At 44.1% G+C, this 18409-nt stretch overlaps 1 protein-coding gene across 3 annotated transcripts in view; it reads left to right on the forward strand.

The window, feature by feature from the left end:
* The window catches only part of LOC124301536 (carbohydrate-responsive element-binding protein), a 98080-nt gene that overhangs the window by 60583 nt on the left and 19088 nt on the right, over positions 1–18409 (forward strand). The window contains exon 1 of one of the 3 annotated variants that reach the window (XM_046756704.1): positions 17039–17959. The exons of the other annotated variants lie outside the window; for them this stretch is intronic. Coding sequence (XP_046612660.1) covers positions 17908–17959 — 52 coding nt within the window. The 5' untranslated portion in view covers positions 17039–17907. Of the gene's footprint in view, positions 1–17038; positions 17960–18409 lie in introns of those variants that run through there. 3 annotated transcript variants of the gene reach the window in all.

The following is an 18409-nucleotide window of genomic DNA, read 5'->3' on the forward strand; positions in this document are numbered from 1 at the left end:
TGACCTTATCAGTTCGCGTCGTTCAAGATTTTCTTCAAGAATAGAAAAGTTCTTAGTGTCATTCGGTAGTCAGTTTAGAATACAATCCTTGATCGAACCTGGGATTGATGTATCGGTATACTACAATACATCCGACCTGAGCTAGATCGAAATTGGAACCTTGAGAAACTAGTCGAAAGTTGGTGGATCAGACGATACGTACACTTGGGGACAATGAATCTGAGACGGCTGATTTTTACACTAGACAGTTATGTTGGCAACACAGAGAGACCTACAGTGCCATTGTCGGCCAAGCGCGAAACAAACTCAATCTCAATAAACGTAACATAACCCATGAGCGTCGAATCTAACCTTAGAATAAGTGTCGATCTAACAAGTCATTATCCCCACGGTATTTTAAGGTTAGATTCGACGGTCATGGGTTACGTTATTGTTATATATATGTTATTATTGTTATATATATACGTTATTGTTATATCATATGTTACGTTTATTGAGATTGAGTTTGTTTCGCGTTTGGCCGACTATGGTGCTTTAGGTTTCACTGTGTTGCCGACATAACGGTCTAGTGTAAAAAATTAGCCGTCTCATTGTCAGATTCATTGTGCCCAAGTGTGCGTGGATATCTTTTCTCTTTTAACGTGGGTGCGAATTTCCGATGTGATAGGAGATTTGAGACAATCTCACAGAGGATCTACGGATCCCTAAATTCGGTCGAACCATTCTTGTAAATCTAGTTTCGCCATCTTCGAGGGGGGTGAAAAAACATCCGGCCCTCTTGTCTTGCACTGCTGGCCCTTTGTCTCGTGGCCCTTTTCGCCGCGTGCCAGAACAAGGTTCGCCTGACAACGGTTTCGGGGTCGCTTCTATCTGCTCTTTGGACGACACACTGCGCTTGGGGGGTTGAAGGGCACCGCAGCCGGTGCCAGTGGGACTCGGTTCGCCCTGTTGAGGACATCTGGCCGACACGCACTAACTTTTCCAATGGCCATGCCTGCGCGTTTCTCTAATACCCTTAACGCACCCCTATCGTCACATATGCTTAGCAGACACCGCGGTGTAATCCTGACGTTCCTGCAGCCCCTCATTTCCCTTCCCTTCTCTGTTCTTCCACTATACACACATAAACTTACAATTTTTGTTTCGAGATACTTACGACTGGTTCCTGCAAGGGACCTTGTCTGTTCCTTGAAGGACTCTCAACGTTTTGCTCCTGCGCTGTACGTTGTTTATAAAAAAAAGTCGAACTTTTGTTCCACGTTCCGGCTATCATGTACGGGGAATTTGACGGAATTGCGTTGCGAAAATCATGTGCGATTCTGGACAAGCCTCCCGATAAGGTCAGAGAGTGGATACTTGTGCGCGGAATGGGATATGTACCGGTCCCAGGATCAACCATCCCGTGACTGTGCGTACAGCGACCCAAAAAGTTTTGGAAGGTTTAAGGTTTCCTGCTTTTAGGCTTATCCTAGGTAATGCGAAAATATCTGGAAAATACCTGACAGGCAAGATCTAGTCGTACGGTGCAGAATGTTTCGAACCCTGCACGAATTCATACTTATCCAGGTTTAAGTCTACCTGACTTCAAGACTCCTGGACCACGGCATTTAAAATGATTATTCAAACAAGCCCACGTGAAATTAAAAACCCCGAAGACTTCAAATAATTTTGAGGAAATTCAAGAGCTTCTGAATGTCCTCTCAGCAAGAGTACATCTGACGTCAAGAAGAGTCAACCCCACGGTATAAATCGACGGACCGTTCAAATCGTAAAGGAAAATTGCTACCCTTAGCTCAGAAAGATCATCATCTTAAGGGAATCTTGATACGGCTGAGTTCGCATGGGAAGCAGTGTTTTTCGGAACGAATGCTTCTCATATGACCCTTCGAGACAAGTGAGGGAGTATAAATTCACCTGTCGCAGCCCTGCAGCCAGAGGTTGAACGATCAACAAACCTTCGCCCGCGGTACTAAGGGGGCGTTAAGTCGAGCCCGGTATTTCCCCTGAAAAAATACGTCGGCTAGATCTAATTACCGGGCGTGGAAGCCACCCTCGAATCTATTCTAGCCTGCCTCCCTCGGAGGTGGTGCAAGGGACCGGGTGTGCTTCCACGTGTGCCGGGGGCGCCCCACGTGTCTCATTGACTTCCCCACCCGCGGGGTGAATGCTCTCTTGGTTATATAGCCTTAAATATAGAACGTCCAGGAACTCGTAGATCGCCTCCCTGCCGGGGTTACGTGCCCGCACCGCAGCCGAAGTCATCGTGAGACGAGCAATTCCAAGTGTAAGTGTGCGAGAAAATTCTTGCTCTATTTACGTTACTAAAACTCTACCGCGGTCCAACCGCGTTTTAAATTTTGACGAGGATCCAACGCCATTCGAATAGTCTCATCGTGAATGCGCATTTTTCGCTCAATCGGTTGATTCCAGAATTCTTCGAAACTTTGGACAAGATTTTATCAAGTTCTATTAGTTACGAATTACTAAGAAAATATTACCCCAGGTTGATTGCTCGAGAACGATTAGTTCCTAATCGGATTTCAATTTTTCAAACCTTATATATCCGTTTGAAATTTAAATAAAAATAAAATACCCAGATCAATGGAAAGGTTTTCTGCCTTTTCGAGATTTGAACTCATTTGTCGCGGTTCTAATATGCAGCATAGGCCGTTAACCGAAAGTCTAATTAATACGCCATCTCCGAAACAGAGTTTCGTCGGAGTCGGTGGGATTGCACGTGGCGAGTAGTTTTTGCAGGATGAAAAACCGTGGCTCCGTGGATGGTCCCGGGGTGAGCGGGGAGGCTGGATGACTGCAGGCTGGTCTCGAGGCCGGGTTGTCTCCACTCAAGATTAAGCGGTAGAAAACCATTTCTTCCCTTACATAACGCAGTGCTTATGAGTTGGCTTTTTTGTTCAAGCCATTCCTCGGACTAACCATGTGTTCAGTGTTACCAAGGGCACAAGTGCTTACACAAGTGCATATTACTGGCCCAGCTATATCACATTCGTATCTGCATGGAGTCTTTGTAAAGTTGGAGAAAAATTCTATGACAATATTCAGTAGTTTTTCAACAAAGTGATCCCGGCAGCAGACTCTGAAGTCTGGAGTGACGCGTAGATTGGCCAATCGATTAAAAGTCCGTCTACAGTTTGCTGCAAGAACGCTGTAAAGGCAAGTAAAACTACAGCCAGAAATCGTATAATTTGAAGGTGGTTCTTAACAGTCGATGGATTAGTAATTTTAGTCGTGTACGCCACTGTACGCAGCTGGGAATAATTGAGAGATTTATTAGATGTTTGTTAAATATTTACAGTACCGTACCAGTGGTATAAACTATTGCGGAATGCTTTTTTTGCCAAATTGAACACTTAACCATACGTAAAATGTGTGCATAGGATAGTATAAATACAAGTAAACCAGTCGTGTGGAATATTTGTCCCGCGTTGTTTGATCAACGCGATAGCGTTGACTCGCTTAGCACTTCGACTGGCGGATTTTTGTGAGTACGATAAAACTATCAGTTACACGATTGAATCGTCGCAAGAGTCAAAAATGTCTTTTATTGGTACGAAGTCAACTGATTTCTCACGAACCTTTTTTCCGCTCTCCTAAGAATGATCGTCAACCGATGCGGCACGTTTACACAGTTTCCTAAATATTTCTAGCGATAAGGATCGGATCCTGTTCAGTAATGGAAAAAATAAGCGATCGACGCAGCGTGTCATCGCGATGGCAGAGCATGTTTAGGGTGTAATCTTTCGCAGCTGTTGTAACGAGCCCAATTGTATTACAGGCACGGCAGATATGTGTTTGTGCCTATTATAGTTTGAAAATTTTCCAATTAGCAGGAAATGCCGTAGCGCGTGTGTGTATACCTGTATGCGTTCCGCTTGTTTTGTCCAGATGGCCAACACGCTGTATACACTCAACAATGCGTATTTGACTAAAACCGATCGCCGGACGCCCCGGGGTGCAAAGCTGACCGTAAAACCAGGCGGTTTTTCCAGCTGAAATTCACAGCCGCATGTGCCGGTTCACCGCTGCCCCAACACATGTAGGCGAAGAACTCTGCGAGTGTTTTTTATTTTTATTTTATTTTTTTTTTTATTTTATTTGTTTTATTTTATTTTTTTTATTCTCGTGCAGCAGTTCACGTTCAAGGTAGATTTTTGCAAGCTGCCGCGGAATCACGCGGATCCCGATCCTCGCGGCAGATGTTCTCCTTCGGTTCATCTACTCGAATTCCTCGGCCTAAGTCACGGTGCCGTTGGTTCGACGTTAACGACACGCTAAATGACTCTCGGAAAAGTCCAAGAAGCCGAAGCAGAAGCTCGGTCTATGGTCCTGTGAGGACTGTCTAGAGAACGCTTTGAACACCGATTCTACTGCCCGGCAGCCAGGTATGGATGTCCTAATAGATACAGAAACGAAACACCGTACACGTCGGGCCTTCTTGTTTTCTGACCAAATATTAGCCACCGTTCTACTCGCGTTAGAACTTCTTCACAATAACAATCTCCGAACGGTTGAACAGAGCGGAACAAGCCAAGGGGCGCTTAGCTTGGCCCTGGTTCAACAAAATTTATCCGAGCAACAAAGAAAAAAAAAATCAAAAAAAAAAAAAAAAAAAAACGAGTTACGATTCGTAGGAAAATTCTTTGAATTTGAATGAAAAAAGTCATGCGCATTTGTTTGAATGATGCTAAACGATTATTAGGGAAATTTAAAGAGGTTCAACCTGTAAAACGGAATTCTGGTGTGCCGATGCACCCATTTCGGTGTAAAAATCTATAAATACATAATAGACGTTGTGTATACAATGCATATATGCATTGGGTCTATATAGCCCGTCAGAAGCATGCCATGACTGGCTGATTTCACGTGGTGGAAGATTCCAAACTCCACTACCCGTGCTGACAAATATACTTATGCCAGTTCTTTGATAAATATACAAATATTTTGCCAGCACGGTGTTACTATAGGGCTGTATAATTTGGTTAGACATTAGTTATCGGATGGTCGACAGATGACTGTGCCTATGAATATTTCCATGCGTGTCATCAAGAGCGCGTCGTTAACTAATATATACTTGAGAAAGAAAATTCACGAAACGAAGAGTGGTAACGTGATTACATACTATTTAGGCAAGTTATGTTCTCAACGTTATCTGTAAACGGTCAAACATTTGCCAAGTGTTTCTAGCTATTCCGCGTTTATATTTTCTTTGACCGTTACGTCATGGTCTGTCCAATCACCTTTCGACTACTTAAATAGTGCGGCTTGCGGTAAGTCCGATTAAACTTTTGCTCGATTATTGTAATCTAGTTGCGACTCTTCCAAGTTTCAAGCTACACTGGATTACGCGCAACTGTTAACGTGCGATACAAATCTCAGCATGTAGGCATACACCGGAACGCATAAAGTCCCTGCACCGTATCTGCAGAGTTACACCGATGGAAGTGTATCACGTTAGATTAGATTTCTCTAATCTACAACAAGAGACACCGCTATGTAATTATCACTAATGTTTAACCAGGCACTTTTGCTTCAGCAGTAAACGAGCGAGAATTTTTCACGCTGTTGTATCGTAGCAGAGGAACTTTCTACGTGCTAGAAATCACCCTGCGCCATTTGTTTATGTCTATTCAAGGTCTTGACACCAGACGTGTCAACTTTATCACCAAATAGTCGTGGAGGGATACCGAACCACGTGACAGCACTAAATGTGGTGTGCTATTCGCACCGAGACGTTCTAAATCTACAACCCAGTAGTGCAAACTGATTTTGAAGAGCCTCGGTGTTTGAGTTGAGAAACAATAATAGCATGAAAACATTTTTCTTTTCGGTTCTAACTACTAGGCCATGTTTGCTGGTCGGGAGTCAGGCTGAACAGCGTTATACTCGATCGGGTTTTAAATGTTGCGAATCGCCACCCACATGACCTACGATAATAGGTGGAAATTCGTGGTGCATGATCACACCTGCATTTGGGGTAAAAGAAAGCTTGGAAGATAAGCTCTACTGTTCCGATCTCCAGGGATGGTCTACCTCCTCAAGATCTCGAGGATCGAGCTTTGTAATTCAAGGACGCGCTGCCGAATCGTCCGGCGTCCAAAGATGACGGGTAAATCCTTGCTCGTCCTGGCAGGCAGGGTAATCTTGAAGCGACTCTTGAAAGTGGGTCTCCATCCCTCCCCCCTGTGACTCCCCTGCAACAGGAATTGAGACGAGTCGGGTCTATCGAGGAACAGGGATTCCTTTCAAGTCTGAAAAACCCCATCGCCGGCCACCCGCAGCTGGTAAAAAGCCAACCCACTACCGGAGCGATTCCCCGAGTGGCAGAAGGAGACCCTGACAGTCATCCCCGTCGCCTCGCGGTTCTCGCGCTCCGCTCTCGCCTCGGCATATTGTTTCAGCTGGCGCGACGAAGATCTCTTCTCCCTTGCTCTGGCGTCGGCACGTCGCATGTGTATAAATGCGGCGACGCCGTCGTCGTGCTTGCACCTACGCGGCACCGACGCGACGCCGCGTCTGCAAGCTCGCCTCGTTACTCCGGGCGCATAAGGCGCCTCGTATCTACTACCCTTTTCCACGGATTCAAGATAGCAATGGTAACGGACAAGGTATTCCTTATCGCGACGGAAGCTTACAGTAACGCTCAAAAGTATTCTGACAAAGATAGTAATTGAGTTAATTACATGCAAGAATAAACTACAAAAATCAATAATATTATTTGTAGAAACAAATTCGATGTTCTACATAATTGTTCAAAATTAACTCTCGATTACTCGAAAATAAAGTTAAAATAAAGAAAAGTAAGAAAAACGATCGATCAAAGTAATATCGAATTTCATGTTATCAAAATATTTTTGAGAGCTACTGTACCTACCTAATAGAAAAAAAATTTTTTCTCTACTTCGCCTGTCGTTCTTGGCAATTTTTAACTCGCTTAGTAGTATCCAGAAATTCTAAAAGAATTCAGGGAACCAGCTTAACACTTTTACTTGATGATCCAATAGTTTGCATTCCAACATTTTTAGTTGTTCAACGAACAGAAATTTTTAAACATTGGAAAACTTCCGAGATACCAAAAAACCCAAAAGTCACTCGTAAAGATATCGTTGCGGATGGCCAGCGAAGGGTTAATCACTCGATTAATCGAGATACTCAATTAATCGATAAATCGCATGGCACTAGACCTACACAGGCTTTAAGAAATGGGTCAATTTTGGGAATTCGTAATTCGGTAACTGATCGTTCAATTCGGTTGAGGTTTGTTTTATTAAAAATTATGTACTATCGAGCTTTATTTACATATTTTCTTTATTCAAATCAATTGATAGAATGCATTTTTATAGACAATGACGTAAATCGACTCAGACGATTTATTTCAATTCAAATTCGGGGACACGCATTCTCGGATACTATAATATGCTTCTTGCCGGGAGCCAAATATTTTGAGCATTTTTTTCAACAAAATTGCGACCGTTTGAAATGGAGATTCGAAGTTTTGTAAAAAATTTACATCTTTCTTATAATATACTTGATGTAAAAATACAGTATTGAAAAAATTGTTTGTATTGTTCGCAAAAAACGTAAACTATATTTAAAAAGACCGTCTCCGAATTTGAAGTCAATCGGTCGATGAGTTATTGAGATATCGTAGGGCACTGCAAACCATGCCGTCCGCCAAATGGATTGACATTATTATCAATAGAAATGCTTCCCATTAATTAATTCTGATGAAATTTGTTTTTAATCATACGAATTAACAAAAAAAAACCGATTTTTACGAATTCTCGCAAATATTTTTGATTCCGTCCTGTCCCAAAAGTCGTACTGTTGTTATATTAAGAAATTCATATATCAGAAACTAACAAATGTTAAATGCGAAAATTATAACAGTCTTTAAAGAATCAGTATACAGTTACGATATGAAAAATCGATTGTTTCTTTGGCAGATCACGCAATATCTGTCGATTAAAAATGAAGGATTTTGGTCTTTTATAAACGGAAGGATAAATTTGATGAATCGGATGTGAAGTTCAGAAGTGTTGTTATCTTTCATCACTGATCGGATGGGTGTCCGTTTGACATCGACAACTTGACGGCTCCTTATATCTAACAGGGCATTAGGTGCAGTATTACAGGCACAACCGCGATGATATCTCCGATCGAATTAAACACCATGGATACATGCACATACGCATGTTCTACCTCCTCTAAGCTTGTGGGCGTTTCCCTGCTGTCGGTTTTGCGCCTCATAGCCTCACCGAAATTGTAATTAATACTCCAGGCCTGACGTAACGAATGTTTGATGCACGGATATAATAACGATATTATCCTCCCCCGCCCGCAGGGAACGCAATAACACGCAATTGCTACGGGCACCGTGTTTGAGTTACGACCGGGGTGCCGACTCCCGTGCAAAGTAGATACCGAAATACCGTTTGCCAAATTTGACAGCAGTAATTGGTGGGTATCAGACGCAGCTCGAATTCCCGGCAATCACCGCGAGCATCGAATCCCCAAAGTTGCCACGAAAGTGAGGAATAGAATATATCGCTGTTCGCAGGGATGATTTCATGAGGACGAAATGTGCCCAAAAAACAAAGATATGAAAGGTGAGAGTGTTTCACTCTCGAGATTGAAATTATGCAGAAGGGAAAACGACTTTTTTCGATTTATTGTCCGTTTTTTTACCCCTCGAAATATAATACAATTTGGACGAAAACAGCTGGAATCTTCTAGCGAAAAACAGACAAAAAAAAAATATATATAAAAAAACAACTGCAAATGTCACCAATTCTGGTAAGTGCAGAAGCAGTGTAGAGTTTTTTGTTTCACGTTGGCGGCTGTCCTTCTACTTCTAGTTTTCAAAGAAATTATTTACTTCTGTAACACCACTCTTCGCGTGTACTCGAAACAGGCCGCAAGCCACATGACTCAAAAGTCTCTCTCTCTTTTTCAAATTTCTTACAATGTTCCTCTTTTTTTCCGCCTGAAAGTCCGACCCTTGGCTCTCCGTCTGATGATTTCGGCAGTGAGTAGCCTGCAGTAGAGGAAAAATAGGAGCCTGACTCAGCTTCTTTTCAAAGTTTCTTTCACTCGCTCGAAAGCGCACAAATATCCTACCTACCATCGTTCTAATAATACTGGGTGTATAACACGAATACGGGCGTAGGAAACGGAAGTCAGCTGACAGCTGGTCCCTCTGTGCCGAGACTCGGTACGATAGCTAGTAACTGCAAGTAGCACACGCGGGACGTGATTTACGTTAATAGTCACACGCTTCAGCGTGTGCGCACGTAAGTTACACGCGTGCTTCTAAGTGCGCGTAATTCGTACAGCACGCGACCAAAAGCACGGCATTTTTTTCCCCTGCGTGTTTCTTACCTTTTTTCTTATTCTCCACCGAACTTTTCCTCCGAGCGCAAGCTGCACCCTATCGTAAACAAATAAAGCACGCTGTAAGTTTTTGGATGGAAGAGAGAAGATGAAATCACTTCCGTTGTGTTGGCATCAATTTGTACACGTACGTGTATATCGCGGTGGAGTTAACATATTCTTGAGTAAAAATCTCTGCATTTCGCAGCTTTCGAAAGATACCGCGATAGGACTTGAAGGAAACGGATTTTTTCACTTCACTTTAATGGACCGCGTGGAAATGCAAGTCTGGTTTTATCGTACCGGAGTACCGTGGCCTCGTGGCTTATCTTCATGAAAAAAATATCCTCGTGGGGTTTCAAAGAACAGCATGCGGTTTTCAAGCTGCAGGCATCGCAATTTTTTCTTTCTTTCTTCTTCGTCTATTTCAAGTATCAGACCTTTATACGTGCGCTGCGGCAAGTGCTTGGAGTGTTATATATGCAATAGACGAGTTTGAAGGTGGTCTCCACTTAACCGTGGAGCCTCTTTCTAGTAGGTATGCGGCAGTTAGCTAAGTTTTAGTCTAGACTCTAGACCTGTCCTCTTGTCGCGAAGAAGGTGGGTACAGCATGCATTATAACCGCTTTTGAGTGTGGCGGAAATTCAAGTGCCCGGCACTCGTGTACTTCGGTCAGAGGGAACGAATCTTCATTATCTTCCAGTGACGACCACCACTGCTGGTTCCCCCATTTACGTATCTACCCACCGACCCACCGAACTACCTACTTGCAATTAGTTTCCACGGTCAAGAGGATGAGACGACTGTCTCCTCGACGTTTCTATTCCACGAAGTTTATCACAAAGATCACCAAAACCAGGTACAATTCTTATCTGTGATCCAGTTGAAGTGGAACGAATCGCATATATTTCATTTTCCAAGAAAGATCCATCCATGGAATGGAAAAGTTTACGGCGTTTCCAGATTTACAAACGGTTTCAATGGGCTGTTAGGGAATTTCCGCACACGTGACACTAGGTACGGAATCATGTTGTGACTCGTAAAAGGATTGGGTAAGATATTAATGGACGGCGTGTAACTGTATTAACGACAATTACCGCTACGGTATTTCATTTCCAGTCTGATGGCTTACCTCTAATTATACCCACGTGGCACGGTGATGACAAATTGAAGGCTACATACCCCCGTAGCGTGGGCGAACTTAAAACCAAAGTATTACGCACACGTATCGCCCGGAGGAATATCAACTTAAAAAATCAACTTAAATATCACTCTTAAATCACCTGGAACATCCACTGACAGGTTATTTTTTCCAACCTATTTTAGATCACGAACTTATTCCGAGGGCAATAAATCAGACGCGAATGACTGAGGTACCACCAAGGAACACGGAAAAGAACAAGCTTCAATACGCAGTCTACCTATGAGCCATATTTTTCTTACTTCACAATAAAAATACCCTGTTTGATTGGTTAGATTCGAAGATTGATTCCAAAAAAGTTACACATATTTATTCAACTTTATACAGCTTCGTCAATTCCGCAATACGTTTGATCGAAATTTTCCTTGGAAAGTTATAATGACTGAAAATTATCAAGATGAAATTTTTACCGAGTAACGAGACAGAAGCACATTTACCGATTATGAACGCTTCTAGCTGTATTTCGAGAACATTAACGTCAGGTGAGGAAATAAGAGTGGAATTTTTCACACATTTAATTTTAGAAGTTAGATGATATTTGTCGAATGGATGACTGAAGAATAGGCCCAAGATGAAAAACAAGGAAACACGTGAAAATTTGATAAAAATAGAGAATTGCGCTTGAAAGGATAAAATAAATATCGTTTCAACTGTTCAAACAGCGAGCACCTGTTTTATTCTTAATAAAACTATTTTGAGGATGACAAACATACCTGTCAGGCCAAAGTGACCAGGCGCGAATTCGTAGCATTGGCAACCTACTGTTTGGTACATATTCAGCGTAAATACATTCCACGAATTGACACAACGACTTCGCACCCACACCTATATCAACAAATATGAAAGCCGCAACGTTTCCGCAGGTGCGTCGAGAGTAAACTAATCGGAAATCTACCTGTAACGTCACTTCGGTCCTATATTTAGGCAGGCATAATCAGCGATACGAAACCGTCGGCGTAATCAAGGGATGGCGCATGTTCCGCAAGGAGACTCCGGTGTGGCCATGTGCTGATAGACAATAATCGGCCAAACTCCCGCATACCAAAATCGTGCTGAAAATAGTGGAAGCCTGGCGCACCAGGGCCGGCAGGGCGCGAGGGAATTCTGTTCGTAGGTGGTTAATTTACGTAACAAACAGCCCACGCGATATTCGTACGAGGACACTGGCGGAGCGGAGCGGAGTGAGCGAGGCCTGGTGAAAGATAAGGTCGGTAACGAACCCGAATAGCTCTATGTCCTCGGACCCAGCTTCCAGGATCCCGCAAACGAGGTTCAACGGCTAACGAAGCCCCGCACCCTATCTCGATCTCTCAATTACTCTAATCTTAATCTGAAGGGGTAGCTCCGTAAGGCTGACGAGGCCGCTTGGCTACCTGTTGTTTGTTGGGACCTCGGTCCCCCCTTCTTACCCCAGGACCACATGGTCCTCTCGTTCGAACGGACCCGCCTAGAGACCAGAAGACCTCGTGTTTCTCTGGAACGGATTCATTTTAGAGCCACCGTGCAGGTGTGGCATTCCTCGCACGAGTTGGACCGACGAGGCCTTGTCGATCGTTCTCACAGCATCCTCCACTGCACCGTTTCACGTTCCACACGGTTTTCACCGGCGCGTCTCGGACCCGTGGAATCATAATAATAAACAGAGGCCAACGGAGACGGTGAGAAGCGGCGAGGGGTGGATGGGTCGATCCTTCGTGAGCGAGAATGTCCGTATGGTTGAGATTGATAAGTAGGCACCCATCTCCGGAGCACTAGATCCACTCTGCATCTGGGACATCGAACGGTCCACGGAATGTTTGACAAACGATTTCGGGTGATCCTAATCAATTTCGAGTCATAATTGTGCCCTTAGTGGTGTTTTAAGGATATACCGAGTTGAGCTAATCACGGTCGGAAAAGACCACCACGGATGCCTCTGTGGATAGGAGGTATCAAGTGTTCGGATTGGTTCTAACCCACGGACTGTACTCGTTGAATCTAAGAATTCTGTTTTATAACGACCAGTTGTGGGTGACGGTAGTTGTCTCGAGACTTTAGGAATGTAAGCTGCATGGAAAATCCTGGGGTTTCGTTACGGGGATAAAGTGAGCATTTTTGTGACGACTATCCTGCGGAAGAATCAGGACTCCTAGCCAAGGGAGGTAAATTCAGTGGACACTGCAGTGTCGAAGGAGAAGTAATTCTGTTCGGCTCTCGATCATTTCATCCTGCGTTCCCGACTCCTTGATTTCCGAAGGTGCACGTGGGAGTAACAAAGATCGTTCAAGTTCCATGGAATCAATCTACGTTTCCCATTGTCAAACGTGTTTCAATTAACTTTCTCGGCTGTTGGCCGTTGCTCGGGTGATTGTTGTGATCCGTCTATGGTTAGCCGGCTCCCTGATTCCCGGGTATACATCTCGAACGGATGCGGTAGCTAGTGTTTTACCGCATATTGAAAACCGTTCGTTCTTACATGCTTATGGTGTGAATGAGGATGGGCGTGCAGTCGAAATTGGTGTGACGACGAACGGAGTCTCATGCCTGCTGAGGTTCGATGCAACTCGAACGCGTCCAGCAATTACAACCGAGGTTCAAGTGGAAATTACTCGGCTCTTTGACCGGGGAAGAAGCCACGTTTAATTTGTAATCGCGTTGCGTCAGTTTCCTGCGCGCGCTTAGTTATGTAGTCACGGTTGAAGCGCGGTAGCTCATAGCCATAATCGCTGATTGCGCGATCATTAACGATCATTTTTATGGTCATTTAACATCGTACGAGTATTCGATAAAAGTTTATCGACAACTGCGTATATTCGACTATTAATAAGCCGCCGGGTGGAAGGCAATCGCGCGTCTCTACTCGACCAATTTCCAACACTTGAGATTCGGCGGTTCTTATCAAATCGAACCGGTGCTTCCATTCTTGTAATCGCAATCGCTGACACTTGGGGATTTGTGATAAACCGGCACCCGGAAATTCCAAAACTTGAAACTCTCATTGCGACGAGACCAAGAATAGGTACTTAAATGTGCACTTACTCATGATTCTGTACTGAAAATTTACTTGTTTACTTGTTCTCATGCCTGTAATACACGAACAGCCTCTCGTGAATTTATGTAACAGTAATATTCCCCATAACAGCATGAAAACCACGAGATGTCGTATCCACATTGAGAATGGTTCAAGTCGCCAACTACGTTAACTTTCATTCTCGGTTAAGTTATTAAAGAGTCGTAACACGCGTGTATTAATGATTTCTATAAAAAATATACATGGCATGATAATTATGGTAACAGCTTCTGAGCTCATTACATACAGTAACGGGTACTCGTAATATTAACAGTTTTTGAAATGATTTCATCACATTCTCCTCGGCGGATCATTACCTATTTCGAAGAAAAAATCCTATACTATTGCCCAGAGTTCTGACATTTCGCCAAATTGCTCATTTCTTTCTAGCGATATTTCATTGATCTTTTGGCAATCGATACTGGAACATTCTCTGAGTGAATTTATAAGCCGATGCCAAGCAGCCAGAAGCAAGGCCGCAGCTCGTCTCCAATATCTCATCCATTACTCTCCGTCAACGCATGTATGCTTGACTACTCGACTATGTAGTAGCCGGGGTCTATCACTTTGTATCAACTGATGGAGTAATGAAGATCGTTTCATTCAGTCAGCATTCGCTCGGTGTTCTTGTTGACGCAAATGATAAATTAGTTTACTCTTCCACGCATGATTTGTTGACACACCGATGAACTTTGACGGTTATCTTAAACTACGTTTCCCACAGCTAAAGCGTGTGCGAATCTCCGGATATTTTCGGCGCGTGTCGAACAAGCAGCGAGGCATCCGGATGAACTTGAGGATCGACACATGGCTACCGCATTTCGACCGAGAGTACAAGATTGTAAACGAAATTGCACTCGGTTCGGGAAATAAGGGACCCTCTGCATTGTTGTCACTCCGGGCAAAAGTCTGGAACAGCGTACAGGAGGGCGAATTGCCCCGAGAGCCCACATCTGTACGCCATGCCAACCATCCACCAAACAGGAAATCCCAAAATCGTCGTGCAAGAGTAGGTACGGAAAGTTTCTCATATTCGCTATTAAAAACGTGAACACCATGTGCAAGCCCATGCGGTTGTACAGGCAGTCACATGGTGTTGAATTTCCCAGGTCATGAAAGCGGGACGTGTGTTTCAGGCGCGCATTTTCGGCCTGACCCACAACACGGTTACGACCGTCGGCTATTATTTACTATCAATCGCAATTGCAGGCCTCGGGTCATCTGCGAGACATACCTCATAGGGTATATTATTTCCCCATGGATGTCGTGTGATTCGCAAATGCTCACAGCGGTGGGGACACTAAGTAGAAAAAAGTAGAGGAAGAGGAAGAGGCAGAGAAGGTGAAAAAATAAAAAAACATGATATATCAGCAAATAAAATAACCGGGAGTACAAGGAAATTCTTTTATTTAAATCATTGGCAAAAGTCACGGATTTACATTTTGGTTCGCGTAATCGATGCGCTCTTGCGTGGGTTATTATACCGGCCTTTTTTCGACACCACCATTATTGCGGTTAACAATTTATTACACGTACTAACACCGATGATTATTTACAGCAATCATTTCGAACGTGGGTCAGAAATGCATCGGGGGTCTGGTGGCGTTGGATCAGACCGCCAACTGCAGGGTGACACCAATTGCCATAGTTGGGCGGGTGTGTCACTTGTCAAGCAATAATTTCAGCTTCCGGTTAGACCACCTCGTGACTTATACGTTTCGTCCTTCTTCGTTTTTCTCTTTTTCAGGCACGCCACGCCGTTCCGTTTAGTAAACGGGTTCGCTCTTCGTATCTGTCAACTTCGAAGGAAAGTTAATGTAATTTACGACATTGAAATCGGCGTTAATTGCGCTCCTGCGGGTTTTTATTTCGCACGACCATCACCGACGCTTAATCTTATCTCGTGACTACTGTGCTAATTAAATGCAACCATGTGAAACTGTGTTACTTTGTGCCAATTTCGTAGATAAAAAGTGGTAAATGAGAAACAAAAATTTGCGAATAAAGTGTAGTAGTGATTACGTCAATAAATTTGGAAACGGTACATAATTAAATTACCAAAATCGTATCACGAACGAAATAAAATTCCTAAGCTACCAGAAAAATGCATATTGTCCTGGAAAAATTTATTTTACAAGTTTTTAAATAATATTGTCAATTGTCAATGCGTTGAAGAGAGTACTTGGCACTAATGAAATTTTCGCGATCGCAAATGCAACGAGATCGAATTATAGCTACTGTTTTTTTTGGCTGATTCAAGGCCAAATTCGAAATAATTAACGTTTCTACATTCATTTTAATTCTTTTTTTTTTTCTTTCTGAACATAAATGAGGAAACGAGTTTGATCAAAGGCCATCGGGACGTGTGAGATACGGTATTTGCTTCCAAAACCTGTGATGGAAGGTTTTATTTGAGAAGCAAAGGAATCTAATGTAATAATTCACAAGAAGTAGATCAAGGGCAATCAAGAGGTCCACAGATATAGGTCTAGCTTCGTGAATCCTAACCGAAACGCGCAAACTTCAGATTGAACTCAGCCCAATGTCGTCACTGACGGAGCGTCAAGTCCGTGCGTAAAATTAAGTTATCGGACAATGCGCATGCGCCAGCGTCTTGTACCGCGCTCTTCAGAAATGAGGAACTTTACGCACTTTACATTACTACGCAAGCTCCACAGGCTTTGTAAATCCAACGTTTCAAGCATGTGTCGTAAGAAATATTATTCTAAAATATCAGTAATACCCTGTGAATGTATACACCGAAACTTCCCGCAACTCAAGAAAGTCGGTAAAAAAAAAAAAAAAAAAAGCAAACCTCGAACCCTCTTACTCGCGTGGAATTGCGTGGGACGTTTTACCCCGCACGGATATGTGAGCATAGAGGTTCGGGGTCAAGGGTCTCTCTATCTCTCTCGCTCTCCCAATCCCACCTCTTTCGACCGGCGAATATAAGCAAGTAAAGTGGTATATAAGTCGGCCAGACTCCGCACGGCAGATCCCGGGACGAGATTTCGTTACCGCACACATCCACACCGGGCATCAACTTCCAAGGATCGGATCGGCGCGTCGCGTCGCGCCGTTGGACCCGTCACCCGTCCACGATACCTCCTCTCTCCTCTCCCTCTTTCTCCCTTGCCATCTCTTTCTCTCGGACAGCGGACGCAAAGGTGTGGGTGGGCAGTCACCAAGTGCCGACTCGGGTCGGCCCGCGGCGAAGTTAACTCTCGGCCTGGCGCCGCGCCGTCGCCCCCCTCCGACCCTCGCCCCTTCGGGGCCCACCCGACAATGCGTGCAGGCGATGGCAGAGCAAGGGGGAGAGAGAGAGAGAGAGAGAGAGAGAGAGAGAGAGAGAGAGACCGAAAGAGAGAGGGACCGCGACTCCCGCCACGTAGATGAGCGCCACACAAGCTTGCTAGGCTAGAGCGCTCATCCCTCCCCCCCCCCGCCCCCCAATCCTCCCCCTCCTTCGGCTCCTCTCGCACCCCATCGCGTCAGCCCTCGTTGGGCGCGGTACACGGAACGTAGAAATGTGGGGGTGCAGCGCTCTCGCTCTCGACGACGCAAGGCGCAACGTAACGCAGCGCAGCTCAGCGCACGATCGCCTAAACCTTACTCGACTCCTCGAGTCTTCGGTCGACCGTCGGACGGCTGGGCAAACCCGCTTCGACGACCGTCAAGAGTTCAGTCTGTTGCCGCACGCACGCCGACGCACATCGCGCCCGGAGTTTTCGTAACCGGCCGCCGATATTGGGGGAGGAATTTATATCGTTATCCGAAGCGGATTTTCTGCGCGTTTCTCAGCGCGAGTTTTTTTTTTTTTTTTTCTTACGTCCGCCCGTCAGCCGTTGTTCGTCGCACCGGCTTTTGGGGCGGTTGTTTTTTTTTTTTTTTTTCTTCTCCTGTCTTTAAATGCGGACGGATAGTTTTTACCGTCGGAGCGCTCTTCGTCCAAGCTGATATTGTTAGTGTTTTTCTCGTTTCACTTTGAGAACAATTTTTATCGAGACTCGGGGGAATCTTTTTCGAAGACTTCGAACAATTTATACGGCCCAAGTGTGACAAACTCGTTGTGCGACGTTCCCATTGGATTATAAATCAAACTGTGTTCGTGAACAAAACAAAACAAACGACAAGAGAAAAAAAAAACGAAGGTGCAGGAGGGATAATACACTAAACTTGACATTGACGTCGAGTACTTTGCAACGTGAATATTACCGACGTGAAAAAACAAAAAAAAACAAAAAGTTTGTGGATGCCGATGTCAGCATGAACGGCCACGTGGTGGAGTCTACCTGTCAGCTCTCCGACTTTATGAAAGGTAAATTATATATTATCACGAATGAATTTATTTTATCATCGACGTCTGCAGTTATTCGTTGTCCTTGGGTGCATGCCCCAAATTTATATGTAACTGCGTTCTTCCCAAATATAATCTCGTCGTCATATGGAGTGGCCGATAACTCGCCAAGTTTCATAATTTTTCAATCTCGTTAACAGTCGATCACACAATTGAACAATCCATCAATCAGCACATCGTACGAGTACAGGTTGTATTGCATGCACCCTTCCATCTCTCTGACAGCCTTCACTTACGGACATTCGAAGAATTAAATGATTACAAGCCACCTTATTATACACGATAAGAACATTGCTTGGTGTCTAAAACGACAGTTTGATATTTCGAAAAAAACTCCTCTTTCTCCCCAAATTTTTATTCCAAATCTAGGGGGATGGGAATATCGCAACGTAAGAGCGAAAAGCAAAATTT

The sequence above is a fragment of the Neodiprion virginianus genome, chromosome 1 (genome assembly GCF_021901495.1).
Source record: "Neodiprion virginianus isolate iyNeoVirg1 chromosome 1, iyNeoVirg1.1, whole genome shotgun sequence".
NCBI lineage: Eukaryota > Metazoa > Arthropoda > Insecta > Hymenoptera > Diprionidae > Neodiprion > Neodiprion virginianus.